Source organism: Carya illinoinensis, chromosome 3 (assembly GCF_018687715.1).
Source record: "Carya illinoinensis cultivar Pawnee chromosome 3, C.illinoinensisPawnee_v1, whole genome shotgun sequence".
Classification (NCBI taxonomy): domain Eukaryota; kingdom Viridiplantae; phylum Streptophyta; class Magnoliopsida; order Fagales; family Juglandaceae; genus Carya; species Carya illinoinensis.
In genome coordinates this window covers 39,014,764-39,038,595 of record NC_056754.1, presented here as the reverse complement: position 1 = coordinate 39,038,595, position 23,832 = coordinate 39,014,764, and the positions used below count along the sequence as shown (strand labels likewise).

Sequence of the window (23,832 nt, the reverse complement as noted above, 5' to 3'; positions counted from 1 at the left end):
CCAACCTCATGGTACCGTCCTTAACCTCATATGGCCAGATCATTAACCCCAAGCATTTAGTCTTTCTTTATCTTTTTTTTACATTAACCTTTACCTTACCTTTCATTCTTTAAAATAAAACATTCATGCAATATAATATTCGGTCAATCGGGCAAAAGTACTCTAGCATCCAAAAACATTTATCATCATACATTGGGTTCAAAAAAAGGCTTATACATACATATATATACTTACAAAAATAAGATCAAACTAAGAAATAAAACCCTCCAGACTTTTGTGTACCAAACTAAGAAATATGAAGGCAAATGCAGGCGTACCTGACCTTCTAAAACCTACTATACCACCAGCGTGTTATTCTAGAGAGACAGAAAGAGAGAGAAGCAATATACAAGAGAATTTATACTGCGATAAATCACAAAAATTAAAAAAAAAAAAAAATTAATTTATTAATTTCTTTTAATATAGCTGTCACTTACACAACACAGATTTACACAGCTGAGAAACAATTGCAAATGCATCAATAAATACATCTTCGTAACCCATCTTCACCACTCGAAGCTCCTACAATTCATTCATCCGACTATCAAATCGGGTTACTTCTTTCCTTATCTTATTTGCATGAACTGACAGCAACATTGTTTCTCCCTCAACTTTTGCCTTGTCTTTGTCATGGAGTCAACAAAAAATAAAGTATCCAAAACAGAAAATGTGACACATTAGCAAACCCATCCCATCCCCGCGCATGGCTGTCAATTTCTTTGTAGAAAATAGAAGTAAAATAAAAATGAATTTCTCAACAAATAAATTTTAAAATTTCACCTAATAAAAATTTAAACTTTTAAGAGATGGAAGCTCTGTCAAAGAATAGAGCCAAAGCTTTCGATGGGATTAGATTCTTCAAGCATGGAAGCTGCCTGGAAGCAATCTGCAGCATCAGCTATTCGTCCATCATCCCTGTAAACCATCCCCAGGTAATACCAAGCCATATGGTTAGTAGGATCAATCCTCAATGCATCTGACAGCAAGCTTCTTCCCACAGGCAATGCCATAGGGCCCATTTTTGACATCAGAGCACCAATCAAAACCTTGCAAGGAACATAACAAGGTTCTAGTAAAAGGCCATTAATATAAGCAGCCGAAGCTTCTTCGATCTGCCCACAACCTTCCCACATTATACCTGGTAGAAATTAAGACAGAAAATGAGAACTCATGAGTAAGAATGTTCAAACCATATTAGGTCCAGCACAGTATAAGATTCATTTAAAGCAGCCTGTAACAAGTTTTACAACTAAAGAATCTTGCTTAAAGCCATTAAAGTGGGTCCTTATCCGAATGAAACTGGCCATAATCCCAAATATGGTAGCAAAGGAAATAGAGAGATGGAGTACTTGTTGTGCTCTAAAAATTACGTTTCAAAGGTGAGTAGTTCTAGTTGGGGAAAAACTCTTGAGGGGAGAAGGTATTTATGGTTTTATATGAGCCTAGGGCTAGTTTGGATACTAGAGTATTAAGAGAATACTCCACTACTATTAATTATTTTATCATTATTTTTCACCTACTTTTTATTACTTTTTACTACTACTCACTACTATTCAATATTTTATCCTTACTTTTTCACTACCATTCACAGAATATATGAGATCACCTCACTACCCAAGCACAACCTAAGATGTATTGTCTTGGAACCTCAGGAGATTGAAGGAGGAAGAGAAAGGGTGAAGGGTGAGAAATTTGTTCAAAGAATGGAAGGCCACTATAATATTCAGAAGACAAAATTGATTCCATAATTTGTGGATAATATTGTGTGTGGGCTGTCAAACAAGTAAATTGTTGTTGTCTGAACTCTAGAGTCTCGGGTGGGATCTTATGCTAGGTACAATCCCCAAATGTACAAGCTTTATGTAAAAATGTGGATTTAACTGGTAGGTTTGATCTTCCAAGACTCCGTTTGGATCATGTCCCAATTCTCCTTGATTGCAGAAATTTTCTAGGCAAAAAAAGGTATCTCAAATTTGAAAACATGTAGCTAAAGTTACAAAGTTCCATGGAAAGGATAAAACATTGGTTGGGTTCTTATTGCTTTCTTGGTTCCTAGAGTTTTATTTTGAAAGCTAAGTAAGGTTGTGGAATGAGGCATTTGAAAATGTAGATACATAGAAAAGGCTTTGGGGTTGGTGGTATGCTTCCTCCAAGTCTAAGGTTTGAATCCTATCGAGTGCTAACAATTTCTAGGGGCCATCAGACTGTGGAAACTTTCCCTTCAATTACCTTATGTGCACTTGCAAGAAACTCCTTATCGAGGGCTTATGCACCCCCAAGATTAGTCAGGACTTTATTATTGGATACCCGGTGCCAAATAAAAAGAAGATATGTAGAAAAGTGTTCTTCTAAACCTCGTTAAAGACTTGGATACTTTATTAGAAGAGAGATTTATGAGAAGAGGAGAAAATGGGAAATAAATTAGGTAACATCAAGATGGGTCTCTTTGATGCGCACAAGTACAAACATACGTAGTATTCCTAACCTAGAGGGACGGGTTGTTACAGGTGATGAGAGCTTTAAATGAAAAAAAAAAAAAAAAGAGAGAGAGCCTCAGACCTGATGATTTTTCATTGGCGTTTTGGACTTACAGGGGGGATCCTTGAATGGCGCTTAGCAGAATGATCACTTCTACGGCAAATGATGGTTTTTTGTCAAGCATGTTAATGGGTCCAATGATCCTTAAATCTCTCACTTGTTAGAAAATGACACTTTAATATTGTTTTGAGTTAAATGCTGATCTAATCTGGATCAGAGTCAGCGCTGAAAAGCAGCTGGCTTAGTTTAGAGGGTACAGCATTTCTAGTAGGCCAACAACCAGCAACATATAAAAGACATCTTTGGGCAATTGCCATGTATTTTCCATGGAGTTCTAAAATTGGTTCTGAATTCACTAGTTAGTAAAGAATAAGAAAGATTTAGCTCTGACCTTCAGTGTGCAGAGCTTCGACAGAGTACTGTTTCAGCTCTTTGGCTTTTCCCAAACATATCTCCACATCCTTCCAATGAGAAATACTAGAGTATAAATTTGCCAGACCATGCCAAACTTCAAACTCATTGACTTTATCATCCTCAACCTATCATAGATGAAAACAGAGAGAGATGAATTAAGAACAATAAATTTGGTGGTCTTGATTGTTTGTATCACGTAATGAGTTTAAAAGAACATATAAAATTGCAATGAATTCTATTTTTAGAAGGAAAGAATATAAAACTTTTAACAAAATATTAAATTAAAAAGTCATAGCAACTAATTCCAAGGTAAGGCATCGTTTACATTATCTTTAGGTAAAGCAAACTCCCTTTTTATAATGGTACCAACCTGATACAATCTCAGGAACGATTCCAACATTAGTTACTTTACAATCATTCACATCTGGATAAAGTTATACAATTTAAACCTTCAGTATGTCCCTTTAAGCCAAAGCTTCAACGAGTGCCTCAGAGACATTGTAAGATAACAGAATAATATCACTTCTGCACCCCTCATGCCAATAAATAATGCATTTGACTGAAATCATTATTAAAAAAATGATTTTCTCAAATTGAAGTACAGCATGTAAAGCAAATAGAATATCTAACCTGAGTAAACTTTCTAAGGGGCCCATAAGATTTCCTCTGGGCTTGAACTAATGCAAGGAGGTAACGATAAGTCTCAATAGCATCTGTGAGTAGTGACTGTGATACCTTTAGCTTTGCTTTCACCCTGAGAAGTGGTCCCTGTTCCCATTTTGTAGTCTCATCTAAAGCAGCATCAGTGACCACCTCAGCATCTGTGAGTCGCTGTTGGGCAGAAAAAACCAGAGCAAGTAATCTCCAACCTTTTAATATGGACCCGCCTGTTTCATCAAGAAATTTCTTTGCATATTGTAAAGCAGCATCCAAATTTCGGTGCTCTGCACGCTGAATGCCCAACTCAAAAATCAAGTCCGTATTATTGTGGTCCAAAGCAATAGCCTCATCTAATGACTTCAATGCTTCAGATTCAAGACGAGACCTCTCAAAGTCAGAAGAAGATACTTTAGCCTGCTTTCCCAAACAAAGGCCCAACATGCGAAGACCCACACCCTTGATGTGCTCATCAATTCCCTGAGCATTATTAATTGTCCTCCGAGCATATTCCACTCCCTCAGCGGCTAAATTGGAATCCTCGCTGCATATCTTGGCAGCCAATAAGAGTGCGGTGAGATCATCTGGTCGTTCATGTTTATGTAAAGATTTTCTCAGTAAGTTCAATGCAACCTTGTCTTGTCCAGCTCCACTGTAGCAAAGAGCTAAAGAATTCCAACGGTCAACACGAGGATATACCCCAGGCATTATCTCTTCAAGTTGCTTAGCCAAAACAGGCGTTTGGCAGCATAAAGATAAAGCAAAAGTTAGGTGCTCCATCACAGATGGATCCCATTGAGTCTTACCAAGAATAAATTTCCTCATAAGAATCATCAAAAGTAGGATTGCCTCCTCTAGATTATTTTTAGGTACGTATGAACTATCAATCTGGACAGCTAAACTGGGTGGACCAGCCTCCACTCCACCGTAAAGCAAAAACAATGCAAAGCCTTTCTGAATTCTAGTGCAGCAATCATTATCAACGTTCCATTGACTAAGGAGGGCACGTCTATAAGCAGAAATTGCTTCATGATAGCAACCAGCTTGCTTCCAGAGTTCTGGAAGGAGCTCTACAGCTTGGCTCACTGTCTCTTGCAATTTACTCTCCACTTGAGCATCAGGAATGCCTTGGTAGAATATCCTCTCTACAGCATCAAGCACACTTTTACATTCATGAGCAGCCTCTGCAAATCCCCATGAAGCACGGGCTCATTTCTGTGTGCTGAAATTCAAATTTGAAAAGAACAAAAGCCAAAAAAGGACAGGAATAAAACCTAAGGTATATCATACCACTTAAACGCCCCAACTTTTGAAGAGACTTGGCTTTTAAGTATATGGCCTCAAGCACCAGGCTAGCAGCATGCTGTGAGACTGCATGCATTGATTCAGTGCGAGATCGACCCTTCCTGGAAGGTACTTTTTCAGCAATGGAAGGTTGCAATCGCTGTATGGCAGCTTGGAGATCAATGCCCTCAAACACACGCAGAGCTCCTTCTACATTACCTCTTTGATACTCCAACTTCCCAAGAAGAGCTCTTGCTTCCTGTAAATTATATGAATTATACATGAAGCATCACTCTTACATGCCACCAATTATAAATTTGAATATACAATAAATAAACATTTATAAGCATGGAGCTTCAGGGTCTTCCCAAGCATCTTCATGGCTTATATGCTAGCAATCTGACTCAGTAATTGATTAAAAATTACAGATCATTACAAAACAGGAAACTTCCATATATAAACAAGGAACGTACATCCCACCACTCCCCATCCCAGCCTCAAAGCGCAGAGAGAGAGAGAGAGAGAGAGAGAGAGAGAGAGAGAGATCACACAAAATCAGATTAAAAATGTAAAATGGTTTTTTTAAATGTTGCTGATGGTAAGTACTATGCCTGTGATAACAACAAAACAAATTCAAAATGCCATATTCTTTGACACTGGATGGAAATCTAAGGAGAATAAAAATGATAACAAAAATATCAGAACATAGCAATCAAACCCACCAAAAAACTGAGTTAATTTCAGAGCATACTCTTCTATTTTGTATGGATATAATCTTATTGCTTAAATCCAGACTAAATGAGTGTAATCCCAGTTTTTAACATTACAACGCACATTCACATCATATATCTTTGAAAAATACCATTCATCATCCTTTCAACTATCATCGTTCCATCTTCCCCTGATGTGGCATCAATAACTAACTATTAAGAAAAGAAAAATGGTTTTCCAATCATTTAATGTCACACCAGAGGATGGTGAAAAGTGATGGTTAAAAGGATGATGAATAACAGTTCTCTATATCTTTCTCCAACCCTAATGATTATGATAGCAAGAATTTCCTGTGTTTGATATCATAAAACATCCTATTTGGTTTTCCAATCACGTGTGAGAATCAAACATCTGTTCCCATACGAGGTGCACATAGAATGCAGCCAGAGAAGCATGGTCGTGAAGACATTCTTTGAAGAAAAGGAGAGCACTGTAGAAAAATGAAAAGCCCAATTGGATCCTTTACTCTTCTGCCAAGACAATTGGCCATTACTATAAAAGAAACAGCCTGAAACGTTAAAAGTCTCTAACAAGCAAGGCTCCAAGGAATTTTCTAAACAAATTAGCCAACATAAACCAAATGACATCCTAAGAAGCAAAGTGAGCAGGGAGAAATCACAGGTTCATCCACATGCTGGTATTTACCTATCAAAAGAAATATTGGGCGAAGATTTTGCTTATGGAAAGATGCCGTTCTACCTAACACCATTTTGAGCTAAGAATATGAGTGAAAAATCTGGGTATGTACAAACAGGGTATACATCACACGACAGCTAATAAAGAATTTCTGGGTTAATCAATAGGATCTACTTAAAAGCTTCGGCAGTACAATGCTAAGAGATCTAGATTCCCCCCTTTACAGTTTTTTTTTTTTTTTTTCCCCAATGAAACAGATGGTGCCCTGATCGAGGAGACCAACTGCTACTAATGTGCACTTCACGTATAGAGCCCTACTAATCCATGATGCTAAAAGAAAATGGGAACGATATAGCATTGATTGTCACTAACAAACATCAAAATGAAAATGCATGCATGTTCACTTAATAAGAGTTTCGTTAACATAAACATCCTAACCTCAAAATTGAGCGATAAGCCTTCCCGTAACGAAGATTCCGCCTCTTGAATATTTCCCTCATCAAGCTTCGCTTCAACTTCGGCTGTTTTCATGGAAACGCCATTTGCGAAGACTTCTCGAACCTCCCTGCCACCCCCAAGTTCTCCGGACTCCATGGATTGGCTTCCTACAGCTTTCGCCCGAGATCGTGGTCAATGTTAATGTCGCTCCTTAGCCCGTGGGCCAGATTTGCTTTATCATTTAAAATTCTATGATTTAATTTTTATTTATTGTTGTTGATTGATTATTTAAATTTTTAGGCTTTTAATTTTACCTGTAGTTAGTGGATTATAATAACTGGGTGAAAACCAATTACGGGTTTAAAATCTGGAATCGGGTTCCATACTCGTACTCGGATCGAGTATGACTGGATTTTAATATGATTTTCAGTTTGATAGTTGAATATCGTAATCCAAATCCGATTATTCAAGAGATTGGGTCGAGGAAAATTTCAGTTCGGATGAATAGTCTTGATAATAAAACGTTTGCTGTCCAATCCATCGAATAGGTTGTGACACAAGTTTGGTACCTAATTTAAAAAGGTTGTTAAGCTGAATTAAATTTTTTATGAATAATAAGAAATTAAGAATAAATTTTATAAAATTTATTATATAAATTTAGATATATTTAAATGTTAAATCGGTTTTGTTAGTCTACGAGAAAAATCTCAGAAGTTATTGACCAAGATACTGCGGACTTCCCATATATGTTTTGGGAACCTTCCAAAAATCAAGGCCTTCAACTGTGCCCAAGAAATCCTAGCATGTTACTAATAAAGCTAAAGAAAAAGGGTCTGGGAAACCTCACAACCTCCAACTTAAATTTTTTGTTTCGAAATTCAAAGAAAAGCCACAATAGCCTCCATACGTGCTTTTTGCCACCACTCTCTCTTGCCTACCAAGGATTTCTTGTCACCAAACAATCCCTGCACCTTAGGTAAGTTGCAGCGTCCGGACGCCAGAAGCACCGTCTTGCCTTTCTAGTTTCTATCCCTCTAAAGCATCAAACTGCAGACTGCCAGAAGCAAAAAGTACGTCACTAAGTTCTATCAAATAGTCACGTTGACAACAAATCCAAAGTGAGTATTCCCTATTCTCTTTATGTAATTCGAATCATATGCCGCCTCTCACAGTATATGTCTTCCAATAGCCCTCACACTCTCGGGTCCCTCACCACAAATCGGAAATTGAGCTGTAGACACTGCTAGCTAGAACCCTATCTGGTAAGAATAACTCAAGGAAAAACACCTATTTATGTGCGGTGTGTCTGAATATACGCAATAAAAGACTCCATATTTTGTTGCCCTGGTTTAAACCTTAAAAATTGTCATCCTCATCAACTGAACAACACATATCACAACTGCTTAAGTAAAGACATTACTTCCATAAATCAAAACTTCCATGTCCTAAGCAGTACGAAAACTCCTAGGTTATACATAAAACTCGTATATTAGCAACTTTGTAGGGTATAGATGATGTTGAAACACCCTGAAATTTCCTCCAACACCACCTTGGGTTGGAAAATGTGAGGTTATACCCAACTTCTAAAATCACAAAGAATCAAGGTTGCTGCCAACAACAACCCTAATTAGAATCTTTCCATTACCTAGTATATATTGCATGTAGAAAGGCTTGGAGAAAGGCATAACAGATTCCTTTACATGCTACTTTGACATCATATAGGCATGACACACACAAAACGTATGCCATCAAGAGCTTGTCAGCAACCGTACGACAACTTCAAACATCCAGTAAAACCACGATTTCTTATGTTGACATATCTAGATGTAAGGAACACTCCCAAATCACATGCATACGACCTACAAATAGCATGTACCATGTTTTTAAGTGTAGTTTCGTGATCCAAAGAAGCTAAAATATATCCTAGAAGGTAGAAATTTCAATATATTGAGTATAAGAATGGACGAACATTCCTCAAGCCATCAGTACTTGCATATTTGATATGTCAGGTTTGATTAGTTCAGTACTATTTCGTAACAAATACATAGCAGTTAGTGTCTAGAAAGGAAAATGTCTATAAATCGTGTGCATATATATCCAAAATATGGCATGTATAGTTATTTGAAAGATTTATCAAAACTCTCTAAATTTTTAAATGGGATTCTGATTGTTAACAATCCCAAATGGCTCTAGAAATCAAATTTGAGCATGTTATTATTTGTTATACGTACCAAATTAAAGCTCAAGAATCCCTTATAATAAATCAAAAAGGGTTGGTGTTGGCAACTCCAAGTGGGCCAAACAACCAATGGCTTGTTTCCCTTTGACATGTAAAACCTTATTCATTGTTAGCCCTTTTCATGAACCTTTGATGAAAGATGACAATGTGCTTTTGGATGCAACATTACATGATATGGTATGATGAATTCGTTATTTGAAATGAATATCATGTCATGAATCATTGAATATACTCTTATGTATGTTCTCTTATGCTTATTGATTTTCATAAATGGATGCTATGTCATGATAATCATGCTTATGTATATTAATATGCCCTCGTTTAGTGCTATGCAACGCATATGAATATGACATACCAATCAATATGCCATGCCATAAAAATCATGAAGTCATTATGGTCCCAATTAAGCATAATGACTAAAGAAGCTAAGAAAGTAGCCATATAAACAAAAAGAAACCTTTAATGCTTGGCCTAATGCTATCATGGGTGGATGTGGCTAAGTGTGATCCACCGTTAGTCATGTTATGATTTATGTGGTCAACGACAATTGCACTGATACACAAATCTTACAGCCTATGGTTAAGTTTATTACATGATGCGTTGTTTGCTAAGTAGTCTTCGATTCACTTTTTTTTTAATGTTTTAATGTCCCAAGTGATAATGATCATGTAGACACAAAGTAGGAGGGCCGCGAGTAAACTTACTTTACTAATTAAACTCTTAGATCTTACAAATAAGTACTGTTACTACCACATAGGACTAGTTTATTTTTTACGTTCTTACGTTATTATGTTCAGTTTAATGAGACATTTTCATGTTAATCGATTTTATAATTCAATAAAATCATTAAATTTTTATGATCTCGAATCTCTTTATTGACTATAAAGTTATATAAGTTTGTAACATTTCTAACTTAAAGATGGCATGTTTCAATTAAAGTTTGTCTATAGATGAACTGGTTTAGTATCGAAAATTATCTAAGTAATCATAATCTTATACTGCATCATATATAATATATAAAAGTGGAGTTTGACAAATCAAATATGGAATTTCAACCTAATTAAATTGTAAAAAAGAAAAGCTGTCATCAAAACACCATTTAAGAAGAAATGTTAAAAGACTTAGGGCTAGTTTGTATACTAGTGTATTATGAAAATACTCAACTAATATTCATTATTTTATTATTATCGTCCCCTACCTCGACTACACGGACAAGTAGTGTAAGGTTGAAGAGACATCGAAGGTTTGGTAATTCATCACCTATATTGACCTTAAAATTAACTCCCATAGATTTTCTCGACCAAACAGCCACCTGCAGGTATCTTATCAAACTAGGAACAAATTCTCAAACAAGCTTTTTATTATCCCTAATTTCCAAACTAACTTGTTTACATCATTAAACTATGCTCTGATGCGTTTTTAAAGGGGACTATAGCCTCACAGACAATAATTACCTACCGAAGTACTATTCTATCATCAATGTATTTTGAGGGAAAAAAAAAAATACGACCCTTTATTTGGTTCCCTAGAAAATTGAGGAAACAAATAGGAAAGCAATCGGAGGCTGCATTTTATTCACAATGAAAGTCTAGCCATTATTGTTTTCTTAAATCCTAGTTAAAATGAATTTAAGAATCACAATCATAATTCTGATTCATCTTTTTCTTTCTTTTTCCATATTTTCTCAACAACCAATTGGGCCTCATCCAAAATCATTAAATTACACCATACCTTAAAAACTTCCGAAGAGTGTTCTGTGTTGCTTTGGTACTTAAACGCTGCAAGGAAGACGGTGTCGTTCAACTGATTCCATTTGAGAAGCTGAAGCTGGCAGATCGAGGAAGAGAATCGAGATGTTGAAAATATGTATCATATCGCCGACGAAATCGTTTAACCGATGTCATTTAAATTGAATTCGAATGTATGATATCGTCACTGTATTAGATCTTCATTTAATATGCAAGGGAAAACGGATGAAATCGGAGTTGGAGAATCAAGAAAAGCTTGGAGATAAGTCAAGTCGCAAACTATACGCGAGAAGGAGAGAAAAGATTTGATTCATGCATTGGGTTTTTTTCCTTTTCAAAGGGGACCGAGGACGACGATCTTTTAGCATTGGAGTTTTACAAAATCAAACGTGCAATGCAATACTTCACCGACCACTTCGGATTTACCATGAATGGTATCTCTCACCCTCGACTCTTTTGAGGTGTCTCTCCGTTCGGTAAGCATGCAATTTCAAAGGAGAAATTAGCTTTTTTTATGCGAGATCATAAAAACTATTTTATGCCAACTGAAAAATTATATAAAAAAAAGAAATCACTGTTTTAAATATAAAGCAATTTGTATATATATATATATTTAAAAAGACTAATTCTACGTACAGTCATAGAGTACACAAGTGTCGTACAGTTATTTTGAAAAGAGTGGAGTCTATTATTAAAAAATTAATTTTTTATGTAGATCTCGTAGTTATTCATTTTTTTCAAAATAATTACGCAGTATTTGTACACTTACGATTGCAATTATCATTTCTCATTTAAAAAAGCTTTTTTAGTTTCTAGAGAAAAAAAGAGATCGAATTTGATGAAACTGAAAATAAAATTTGAATAAAGAGATGAAAAATATGAATATATCTTTTGTACTTAATAATTTTTGTAAACATATTTACACAGGAGATATAAACAGGATTAAAATTGAGCTGATTACTTTTCATGCACCCAAAACGAGAGTTAAATTTGATCAACTTATTTCCGAACTATATATATATATATATACATATATTTGGGCAATGCTCGCTTCATTAATATCATAATTAAGTTCCAACTTGTTTATTAATTGACACAGACATTGATATTATTGTACACTAATATGAATAACTGTATATAAAATTTTTTATAATAAAATATGTAAATTAATGTCAAAGGTCGAGTGAAAAAAAAAAAAAAAAAAAAAAAAAAGAGCATAATGTCTGCATATATAGTTACAATAAGTTCAAAAGTTCTAAGTGATTTAGCACCATACAAACTGTTAGCAACAAATTAAATTTTAGCAGGAAATTACTCAGTTAGTTTAAACAATAATTACTCAGTTTTTATCATCACCTCATAAATGGACACAATATTGTACTAGTAATAGAGAAATGATATTTGTAGTCCTAAAATATGAAAGTCTCACGTACTCCTTTTAAAAAAATAAGTAAATATAAGACCCACATGAAAAAATTATTTTTTAAATAGTGAACTTCACTTTTTTTCAAAAAAGGTACGTAGGACTTGCATATTCTAGAATTGTATATAACATTACTCCTAATAACATATACTCCCTCCATATTGTTGAGGCTGTGAAGCTCATGCATTAATAATAATTGGTCCATCCCAAGATAGCCTTGCAATGTTATCTTCATTGCTATCCCAGAACAAGAATGCAAAGCAATGAGGAATCTCCACTGCAATGAAAATGACGATAATAGGCTAATAGCCATTGGGTTGTTTGAAACTTAACCATTTCATGTGTTTCTTCCATCATTAACTTTGCTGCCGTGCATAGCAAGAATGTTTCTTACGTTAACGCGTCCATCAAGATTCAAGGCTCAAAATGAAATAATATGTCATGTTATGATTGGATAAATGAGTTAATTATATGTCTAGCTTTTCCTTTCCATCTCCTAGGTAGAACCGAGAGAGAGGGGGTCAATTTCATTTCTTAAAAACTCTGAGAAATGATTTAACATTAAGGTACGTACAAGTTCATGAATCACCATGAATCCGTACTTTGCAATATAAATATATTAGAGTAATGCTAGTATGCCAACCAGTTTTGACCGTTGAGCATACTCACTAGTACAAATTTTACTTTTTATTTTTTTCTTCTTTTATTTTTATATTTTTTTAACATATTTAAATATTTTTAAAAAATAAAAAAATACATCAATGCACCTAAAGTAACTTTTTTAATGATTTAATTATAGAAAAAAATTTAAAAAAAATTTCAATACATAAGCGGTCAAAATTTCAGGGATAAATGCATGGGACATATTAGCATTTGTCTATGATATTATACACAGTACACCACATGAACACCAATATTACACAGTAATATTTAAGGTCTCAAGTAAAACTATAAAGCAGCCATTGTATCAGTGCACACAATGCACACCCTACGTGGCTGCTTTTTTTTTTTTTTTTTTTTTTCCCCTCTGATAGAAATGCTTGTTTTAACTTTTACCCAGCCAATGCATTTCAAATTTTAGGTTGATCCCACATTCCCAGTACCAGCGTCACCTGCCCAGCGCCACCCCACAATGGCCATCCCTCAGTCCAACACCACCCCGCGCAGCCCATCCCTCTGTCCTGCGCCGCCGCTCATTCATCCTCTATCGGCCCTCAAATTTACACATCCAAAGTCGTCCCAGCACCAGCGTCACGTCGCCTGCCTAACGCCACCCCTTGATAGCCATCCCTTGATCCATTTCCATTGCGAGCCCCCCTTGCTATTGCTTTGTGTACTGAGAGAGGTGACTCCACTAGGTAAATTTATTGAGCGAGGTCATGGGTGCTTTGTCTCTCTCTACTTGTAAATTTGCTGAGCGAGGTCATGGGTGCTTTCTTATTGGTGCTTTGTCTTTCTTTGCTTGTAGATTGTGGGTGGTGGGTTGCCTATAGATTGCTATTTTTTGTTGATAGCTAAGGTATCCTAATCACTTGCATGTCCTCATGTTGTGCCAAACCCCCATAATTTCTCTCCGAGAAGAGGTCACTTCATCATCCCTCTCTCGCTCTCTCTCTCACGTTCTATGCATAAAATTTTTATGAATAGCAAGATCATATGGTGGGGCGTTGTAGGCATTGGTTGGATTCGGCGCCCTATTACCGATTTTTTTGTTCAAGAATCTAGAATGAAATAAGTTCAAGATATACGTACATTTTCATTTCTAGGGCATAGAAATGAAGTGCTGGGTAGAATTAATGTATGAATAGGAAAAACCATATGGACATATTTAGCCCTAAGCTCTGTGGAGGTTAATTCCTCCTTCGTTTCTTAGCTTCTAAGCCCTAATCAATGCTTTTGGAAGTCAATTGGCACTACTAGTTCTTTCTCTCACTGTTTGGAGTAATTTTCCTTTCTCTATTGTTTGGTTTCTTTATTATTTTGAATTTTATTAAAAAAATTGGAGAAAGATGTGCCCCCATCATCGGAATGCCCTATGACCTCTGAGGATGTTCAACCCAAATCTTATTTTTTGTCCTTGGAAGCTTGTGGAGAGTAAAGATCGAATATAGCCAAGCTCTACAAATGCTTATTGTTCAGTCTCTATTATTATTCAGCCTATCTTTCTTTCTTTCTTTCTTTCTTTTTTATGATGCTAAAATTGAAGAAGATGGTAATCCAATCATGCCACATGTTGATGAGGAAATTGTGGCACCAATAGACTCTAACCCCAAAGATCAGAGCAAGGATGTTTCACCTATTGTAAATATGGAGAGGCCCACTCTTGATGATTCATTGATTTTGGAGTTATCTCCCCAAACGGAGCACAAGTTGAGACAGTAGGTGAATGAGACACTAGCTAACATGCAAAGGTCTGTTTTCTTTCCATTTTATTTTGAATCTAACAAATTTACTGATCTTCAGTTATGTGAGAAAGAGGTAATAATGGTGTTCTTGTTAATCCAAGCCATTTTTATGGTTTATTGTTGGAATGAACTTATTTTTCAAGGTTATGAGACAATTGTTTCAGGTTTATTGTTTGTAGCTTCATTTGGGCAAACTTATTTTGAGCGTTAACTTTCAAAATGGTTTTTTGTTGGAATGGACAGGATAGATGCATGGTGTACATGGTGGAGTTGCATCCGTTGCATCCAAAGGGGACCCATTAAAAATGTTTCCAGAAATTTTGACTTTTGGTGATGAATGGACCACCTTCTAGGCTGAGCCAGTTGAAATAGAAATGGTTACATTTAAAAAGTGTCCAGGGATGGTGAGGAAGTATCAAAACTTGGAGGATTTTTACCGAGCAGTGAGACTGCTTTTGATTACATTAGGTTATTTATAGCCATGAAGCTAGGAATCTTTATTGGAAAGAAAATTGGGGAGCAAAAGTGAAGAAGCACAAGGCCAGTTCAATACAAACCGAAGTAGACCGAGTTCGTTAGAGTTGCATGTTTGTTTATGTTTTAGCTGAATAAAATTTTTAGGGTGCCTTGGCTTTTGGATTTGATGATGATTGTATCAGCCAAGCTGGTACCCATAGGAATTATTCCTATGTCTTTTACGATACTTTGATTTTTGGATTGCTAAGTTAGTTTAAAACCTAGCCCCTATCCATCACCTACCCATGAAAATTATATGTTGTTCTCGGATTTATGTTCTTATGTGTAAGTTGTGTTAGATGTTGCATTTCTTCAAATCTGCACATATATATAGTTTGAGCATAAAAATGGCAAGTTGCTCCATATCTTCTTCCAATGAAAATAATTTATTTATTTTTTTATAAGTAAACAAGTTTTATTGATCAAAGAATAGGCATAGCCTAGTAGAAATACAATAACAACTATCATATACAATAACAACTATCATAGTAGAAATACAATAAATTTAATCCATCCCTCATATATATTTCTTTGTTTTCTGCAGAAATAATGATGGAGATTGAAAATAGGATTGGACAGCAGTCTAGACACTTGCAGGACTGAAGATTTATGGAAATAGTTGCAGCCAAGTAGTGGTTGTGGGAGTTGCATGGTTTTGTCTTTGTTGTTGTATTTGTTTACACACAAGTTAAAGAAGTACAATACTTTATTGTTATTTTAGTTTGGAAACTTAACTGGTGTATTTCTTTCCATTAATTTATGTTGAGTTATTCAGATTAATGTATTTATGAAGTAGGAAGCCTGATATGTGCTCTTACCATTGTATTCATTTAGCTTAGTCATTTTTTTAAATATTATGTTGAGTTATTTAGCTTCTCAATTTATATTCATTCATATATAGCCATAGCTCAATCCAAAAACCAATATAAATGATGTTGAACGTTTTAGTTGCTAATCCATTTTCACAGTGATCATTGTCTTCCAGAATGGATACTCTTCACTTCTATCATTCACAGTGACGGACATTAACAGTACAGTGACGAAATTGATGGAATTAGGAACTGAATTAGATGGTCCCATCAAATATGCATGTTAAAGTTAATAAACACCTCTCTTGTAATTTTAACCTATTTAACATAAACTCAACATATGCTAATTGGTTTATTTGTGGTTTATTTGAAGATGCATGCAATGCTGAGTCATTTGTTTAAATAGTATGCGATCATGAATGAAAGTTAGAAGAATTCATAAGCTGAAGAATTCATTTTCTGGCATACCATAATGGTGGAGACTGATCATCGATGCACCATGCACCATATTGACTACAAAAATTGCCTCATATAATACAAGTTCCATTTTATTTATTTTTAAGTATACAAATTCCAGTACATATTTAAAGCAATACATCATGTACAAGATCCAAATTTTAAAAAAATTTCAATACATAAGCGGTCAAATTTCAGGGATAAACGCATGGGACATATTTGCATTTGTCTATGATATTATACACAGTACACCACATGAACACCAATATTACACAGTAATATTTAAGGTCTCAAGTAAAACTATAAAGCAGCCATTGTATCGGTGCACACAATGCACACCCTACGTGGCTGTTGTTTTTTTTTTTTCCCCCCTCTGATAGAAATGCTTGTTTTAACTTTTACCCAGCCAATGCATTTCAAATTTTAGGTTGATCCCATATTGCCCAGTACCAGCGTCACCTGCCCAGCGCCACCCCACAACGGCCATCCCTCAGTCCAATACCACCCCGCACAACCCATCGCTCTGTCCTGCGCCGCCGCTCATTCATCCTCTATCGCCCCTCAAATTTACACATCCAGAGTCGTCCCAGCACCAGCGTCACATCGCTTGCCTAGCGCCACCCCTCGATAGCCATCCCTTGATCCATTTCCACTGTGAGCCCCCCTTGCTATTGCTTTGTGTACTGAGAGAGGTGACTCCACTAGGTAAATTTATTGAGTGAGGTCATGGGTGCTTTGTCTCTCTTTGCTTGTAAATTTGCTAAGCGAGGTCATGGGTGCTTTCTTATTGGTGCTTTGTCTTTCTTTGCTTGTAGATTGTGGGTGGTGGGTTGCCTATAGATTGCTATTTTTTGTTGATAGCTAAGGTATCCTAATCACTTGCATGTCCTCATGTTGTGCCAAACCCCCATAATTTCTCTCCGAGAAGAGGTCACTTCATCATCCCTCTCTCATGAAATACATATTATTGCCCCATTTCCGGCGGGTCCAATCGCCGGAAAAATTACATGATTTAGCCGCTATTAATTATTAGCCGCTATTTCCAGTTGCCACAGAGTAGACGCTATTAAGGAGCCAAGTAAAATATTTTCCGGCTACTTTGATAATTGTCAGAAATACATATTATTTCCGACAATAATAATAGCCGCAAAATGAATAAAATTTTGTCGCAACAAGTTTTGCCAATATCCATCATCCATAGCCAAAAATACTTTTCGGCTATTTTTTTAGCCGGAAATATCTATTAGCGGCTACATTTTTTAAGCCGCAAATATATATTAGCAAAATTTTAGTCGCCAATTTTTTTTCCCGGCTATATTTTGTAGACGGAAATTCTTATTTGCAGCTACATTTTTAGCCGAAAAAAGTTGTTGCTTGTTTTGCTTAGACAATTTTTTCGCCGGAAATATATATTTGCAACTACATTTTAAGCCGGAAATAGTGTTGGCTTGTTGGCTGGACAATTTTTCCGGCTATATATATTTCGCCGGAAATAAGTATTTGCAGTTACTTTTGTAGTCGAAAATATTGAAGCTTTGCTGTTGCCAAATTAATTCCGGCTGAATATTGTTGCAGGAAATATTTGAAAGCAGTCCCTGTTTTGTACATTCATATGTTGTTTTTCCCTGAATACTTGCTTGTTAATAAACAAAGCAAGTTAATAAACCAAAAAATACTATATATAGAGAAATTCAATTTTTGCCAGCACACATCATTCATATAACCTCAAAGTACATATTTGAAACTTAACCACTGCACTGCCATTGTTTTAAGTTTTACATAAAACCATCCAACATATCACAATGTAACAAAAATTTACAAGTGAAAGTTTTTCTATATCGGTTTAGCTAGCTTTTCGATCAATCCTTGACAGCTTATGAAATGTTTTTGCTCTATTTCTTAATATCTTGGTTTAATCCTGTGAGAAACAAGAACAAAAAATAGGTCATGAGCTTTTAGAGATGTCATCAAACACAAGCTAGCTAGCATGCACAACCAGATAGAATGCAAAATGCAATAAATCAAAGTATTCAACAATGTTGTTATTTTTCTCGTACATGTTTTCTATACCAACTATGTATGCAGATTTTTTAATTAGATTTTTTAACGATGTAGCAATAAATTTCCCCATGCATAGTCGGTATAGAACTCCATGTCAAGATAATAAAGAAGTAAATGGGCAGGGATGGCAGCACATCTAAGTATATATTTGTTTCACTTGTTCTGCATATGGTATAATTGTTTTTGGTTGTAATCCCACTAATGAGCCCATTTGCTCTCACCCTCTAGACATTTAACATATGGAACCCAAAAAGATAGCAGTATAATGTATTTCTAGGACACAGGAATAAAAATTCAAAGCAATAATCGATAGATGACCTTGCAAAAAAACAAAAATCCACAACAAGTGTCTAAAACTAACCCAGTAGAACAGTTTGAGGCTTTCACTAAATATCCCAAGCATGAAACAGTGTGCATCCACCTATACCTATCATCCCAAAACAATACCAATTGCATTTCATGCATGCCTTTATCACGGGAGTTTTTTTTTAACAATGTAGCAACAAATTTCTATAATGTAGGAAATTCTCCATATAACACTAGGAGTTTTGATCTTTCTATTTCTACAAGTAATGTCATTGATATTAAGAAATGATTAATATCAATGACAAACACCATAGTCATGAAAACATCTGAGTCTTATAGTCCATATTGTTTTATGATTTATGAGATGGTCATTTCTAACAATACCAATACCTCAATTTCGGTAATTCATTAAAGAAACACTTAAACACCTAATTGAGCTACTCAAGATTACAAGTATCATTTTTCCACATTTAATATCAACATTAATTATAATCAAAAGACAATATGTTCAAGTTTTCACTTGAATTAACCCATATATACAATGAAGACAATTAATTATAATTTATCTGATTTCTAACCTGAAAATGAGCATAAATTATTTAATCATCGCATGACTAAAATGGAAAAGTTTAATGGAGGCCAGCTTGGGTTTGAACTGATTCAGATGTCAGGAAAAATTTGGATGGTGACTGGTTGTCATTCAGCTATATTCTTCTATTAGGGTTTAATTAATTCTTAAAAACTCATTCAAATTGTAGTGGTTAGCCTGTTTTTGTTCAGAACTAACGCCCACACATATAAATAAAACTATATCTAATCCAATCCAACTTTACATCTTTCTTTATCACCAGAAAGTCTGTATGCAAAGCAATCTGGACTCACCTATAGCATCCATCAGTTCAAGAAACTTTACCAACAAAACAAGAGAAAAATAAATCTTTTCAATTAAGCATCTATCTCTCTTTCAACCAATTAGTGAATGCACGAACAAGTCAATCTTCATAAACAAGTAGACAGCTACGTACTTACTTTACTCTAATAAGCTACGTACTTTGTTCCTCTATAAGTAAAGAGGAGTGAGAGAGGGAGAGAAACCTTGGGCTGGCGTAATCAAAGAGCTTGCCGGTAGCCTTGAAGACAATGAGCGCTATTTCAGCCTCGCAGAGAGTTGAGAGCTCCAGAGCCTTTTTAAATATGCACTTCCTCCTCTTAGAGAAAGTCACCTGCCGTGCTGTGGTGTTGTCGATCCTCTTCATCTGAATTTTCTTTCTCGTCATCGAATCTGTAAACCATCGTCCGACGCTTCATTGATAAAACCAAATAGTCAGTCTATAATAGTATTCGACAGAAATTTTAAGCTCTTAACAAGGAAATTTTAACAGAAAGATACAAAGTGATACAAAAAAAGCATGAGATATGAAATAGGCCTCATATATACTTCATAGGTTTCCAGATGGTTTAGGAGAAATCAAAACTGCAGTAGCACCAAAGAGGGATGATTTTCTTTCTTAAACTATTCAATCGATTTCAATCATAACATGCAAATAAAATGCAATGCTAATCGTTAAGAATTCAAATTAGATAATAAAAAAGCCTATGGGTGTAGGACATTACTTACCTTGTTGTAGTAGTTTGACATTCAATGACCAATAACTTCCATGTGAGTAGTTGGTGGCTAGAGAAACGTACAATGGCATAAGCTACAAAATATCCACAAAACCTAACCTTACACTACCTATCCCACACCAGTAGACCCTAAACAAAATATTAACTAAGTAGGAGGCATTTTGTGAAAAGTATATTACTTTCACCTTCATCTCCTTATCAAAATTCACAAAAAATGGTTCATGGCCAAATATTAACTATGCAGGTCCCTGAGTCTCTCTATGAGACTCTCCCTGCATCTGCCGCTCTGACTCATATCTCTCCATGAACTTGTCGTATTCAACTTGTCTCTCCATTAGCATCATGACATTCGCTCGTAAGTCATCAAGCTGGCCCTTATAATCTGAAGCAGCTTTCTCAAACCTTTCTGCACGTTCAGTTAATTCTGCTTGTAGCATAAGTTTGGGCCAAGGTAAGGAACTCCTTCACTCCTTTAGCATATTCCCTAGATCCAAATCTATCAGTGATTTGCATCCAACTCTTGTCCATCTAGAAATAAGTAGAGGTGTAAGAGTTGTTTAATAAGGAATAAATGCAGCACAATGCCACGTTCACCATAGGTTAAGTTAGTTGGCAAGAACAATAAAAAAAAAAAAAGAAACATGGGAAGAGGAAAAAGTAGGAGAGATAGATTTGTTCCAATAATGTTGTACTGCATTCTCTTGATCTAAAGATTTCTCCTACAAATTATTTGGAATTAGCCAATGGTTTTTTGTGACTGTTGGATTCTGATCAGAGTAAACTCCATTTCAAAAAAAATCCAACATGGCAAGTAGTATTGTTGAAACATATTACTGAGAAAGGGTACTATATATATTAATCTGAATATATAGTAAGTTGGTCCATGTGCATACATAAAATAGGAATAAATGGGTTTTCCATGCATGAATATATAGTCAAGATTCACCTAATTTATCTAGTGCCAGCAGTCACTTTTTACAAATGAATTTGAGAAGACTAAATGAAACAGCATATGATTTTCAGAAAGGATGCCCAAATGATTTACAAAGTCCAATTTAGAAGAAGATTATATAAATTCAAAACAGAAAATTAGGTTTAATTGATAATAATAAAACTAGGCACACCAGAAATTACACTTTTTGTGACCAAAAGTGTGTATTAAAGGAGAACAAAATCAAGTGTATAATCAAGGATATAAGAAATGGAAGATGGTTGAAGAGACTAAAGACTTCCACAAGCAGAAAAGAACAAAATGATCTGAACCAAATGCAAAAATAATATCTAGATAAAAGGCTTAAAAGCTAAACACATTTTTATTTAGTAGTTGAATAAGTATAAGTTGCTACCCATTCAAAATATTATTATTATTATTAGTCCATATTATTCCTGACTGCACATAGAACAGATTCAATAGATTTAGGTGAATTTGCCTGGCTAGTGTCCCCATGGAATTATTCCAATATCTATTTTACCATACTTTTCTTGACTAGAGAAATAAAAAGACCTCCGGCTCAGTCCACCACTTCTCTTTTTCATATACAATATTGGATAATTCAACTGATCAAATCAATCTCAAAGTACTAGAACAAGTCCTTTCAAAGCTCGATGGCATGCACTGAGCTCTTTTGCAAGCTCGTACGTACCATAATATTCTTAATCGAAAGCTTTAAAAGGTGGTCTCTACTTCTTATCTTGCACCAAAAAAAGGGATCAGGTTTTTCAACAGTAAAACATGATGTCCCGACCTTGGTCTTCTGGTGTCCTATATTAATGGCCACTAGACTAGCCTAATAGGCATCTATCTTGAAATATGACTGGGATATTGCTTTGTTACCATTAGCAGTGGGCTATGCATATAGATTATAGAGTGGTGAGAAACTTGGGTAGTATGGTAAACAATAGGACAAGCACCCACATGATGACATGCATATACGCAGGTAGATCGATGGGCGTGACAAATGCATGTGCAGCATTAATCGTATCATACAATATATGACGATCCAACAATGGCATATATAAATTTGGTATCTCATGACCATATATTTTTTTGTCCCTAAATACATTAAAATCTAAAAACAGAACATATATGTGGTAGAAAGGTTCCACACCTAATTATAAGGCCATAGACATGATGATCCGATGTTTCTTTTGATCCTCTTTCTCAAGTTAGTGACTCGTAATTTCAGTAAAAGAAACAAAGATCATGTGGGACAAGATAGGATTGAGATAGTGTGAGCTTGCCTACAACTTTAGAGTTTTATCAGTCAAAAGCAGATTTCTAAGGGATATTAGCTAGGCTTATTTACTTCAATAAACTCAGTGTCTCTAATTTCAACTATTATTAATGTCTAATTGATTTAGAACAAGTCAATAAAATCATAAGCTATATTCACTGACTCACTAAATACATACAAATATGAAAACAGAACATATATGTGGTAGAAAGGTTCCAGAATTGATTATAAGAACATAGACATGATGATCCGATCAAATTTTGATCCTCTTGGAAGTTAGTGACTTGTAATTTCAGTAAAAGAAACAAAGATCATGTGGGACAAGATAGGATTGAGATTAGTGTACTCTTGCCTACAACTTTAGGGTTTTATCAGTCTGAAGCAGATTTATAGGGGATATTAGCTAGGCTTATGTACTTCAATTCAAATCATAGTCTCTAATGTCAACCATTATTAATGTCTAATTAATTTATTACTTCAATAAAATCATAGGCTGTATTCACTGACTCACTGAATACATTCAAATCTGAAAACAGAACATATATGTGGTAGAAAGGCTCCAGAATTAATTATAAGGCCATAGACATGATAATCCGATCGAACTTTGATCCTCTTGGAAGTTAGTGACTCGTCATTTCAGTAAAAGAAACAAAGATCATGTGGGACAAGATAGGATTGAGATTAGAGTACCCTTATCTATAACTTTAGGGTTTTATAAGTCAAAAGCAGATTTCTAGCTAGGGGATAATCATAGATAGCTAGGCTGTATTTACTTCAATATATATATAAAATCATAGTTTCTAATGTCAACTATTAATGTCTAATTAATATATTTTTCCTTTATAGCTATAAAGTTGGTTTGTTGGTATTTCTTTATGAGGAGGCAATTTGTAATCTATAAAGATGTTTTGGTTCTGGCCAATTTATTTTCTATATTAAATGCTTAAATTCTAGAGTTAGATGAGATTATAAAATAGTTTGTATTTTATTTTTGTTCACATCTTCCTTTGTACCTCAATAGAAAATAATAGTTTCTAGTCGTCGTGTTTGTATATCTATATTTGAAGTAGCATGCTTCCAGTTTCCGAACTCTACAAGTTATATTATTAACTATTAATCTGGACTATATTCATGCTACTTTGAATTTAAGTTTTTATTATCATTAATTATATTAGTCCCTGACACATATTTTTGTATATGCACGTTAGATGCACACTCTATCTCTCCCTCTC

At 35.1% G+C, this 23,832-nt stretch overlaps 1 protein-coding gene across 2 annotated transcripts; it reads right to left on the bottom strand.

Annotated features, from left to right (window-relative positions):
- Nucleotides 1-423: 423 nt before the first annotated feature.
- Nucleotides 424-11,242, bottom strand: LOC122304198 (protein NPG1). Of its 2 annotated transcripts, XM_043116306.1 has the most exons (6): nucleotides 10,748-11,242; nucleotides 6,778-6,950; nucleotides 4,939-5,191; nucleotides 3,622-4,832; nucleotides 2,969-3,116; nucleotides 424-1,177 (listed from the first exon to the last, which is right to left on the bottom strand). In XM_043116306.1, the coding sequence occupies exons 2-6, from the start codon at nucleotides 6,931-6,933 to the stop codon at nucleotides 858-860; spliced, it is 2,088 nt and encodes a 695-aa protein (XP_042972240.1). In that variant the 5' UTR covers nucleotides 6,934-6,950; nucleotides 10,748-11,242; the 3' UTR covers nucleotides 424-857. The 2 variants fall into 2 exon arrangements, with proteins under 2 accessions (XP_042972240.1, XP_042972241.1); XM_043116307.1 differs by lacking the exon at nucleotides 6,778-6,950 and having other exon boundaries at nucleotides 10,748-11,241.
- Nucleotides 11,243-23,832: the final 12,590 nt, after the last annotated feature.

What these genes read in the sequence shown, in the direction of transcription:
- LOC122304198 (XM_043116306.1), bottom strand. Translation starts at nt 6,933, where the DNA reads ATGGAGTCCGGAGAACTTGGGGGTGGCAGGGAGGTTCGAGAAGTCTTC. An exon ending in AAAGTTGGGGCGTTTAAGTG is followed by an intron (nt 4,833 to 4,938) that starts GTATGATATACC and finishes GGGGATTTGCAG; the next exon opens with AGGCTGCTCATGAATGTAAA. An exon ending in CCCTTAGAAAGTTTACTCAG is followed by an intron (nt 3,117 to 3,621) that starts GTTAGATATTCT and finishes CATCTATGATAG; the next exon opens with GTTGAGGATGATAAAGTCAA.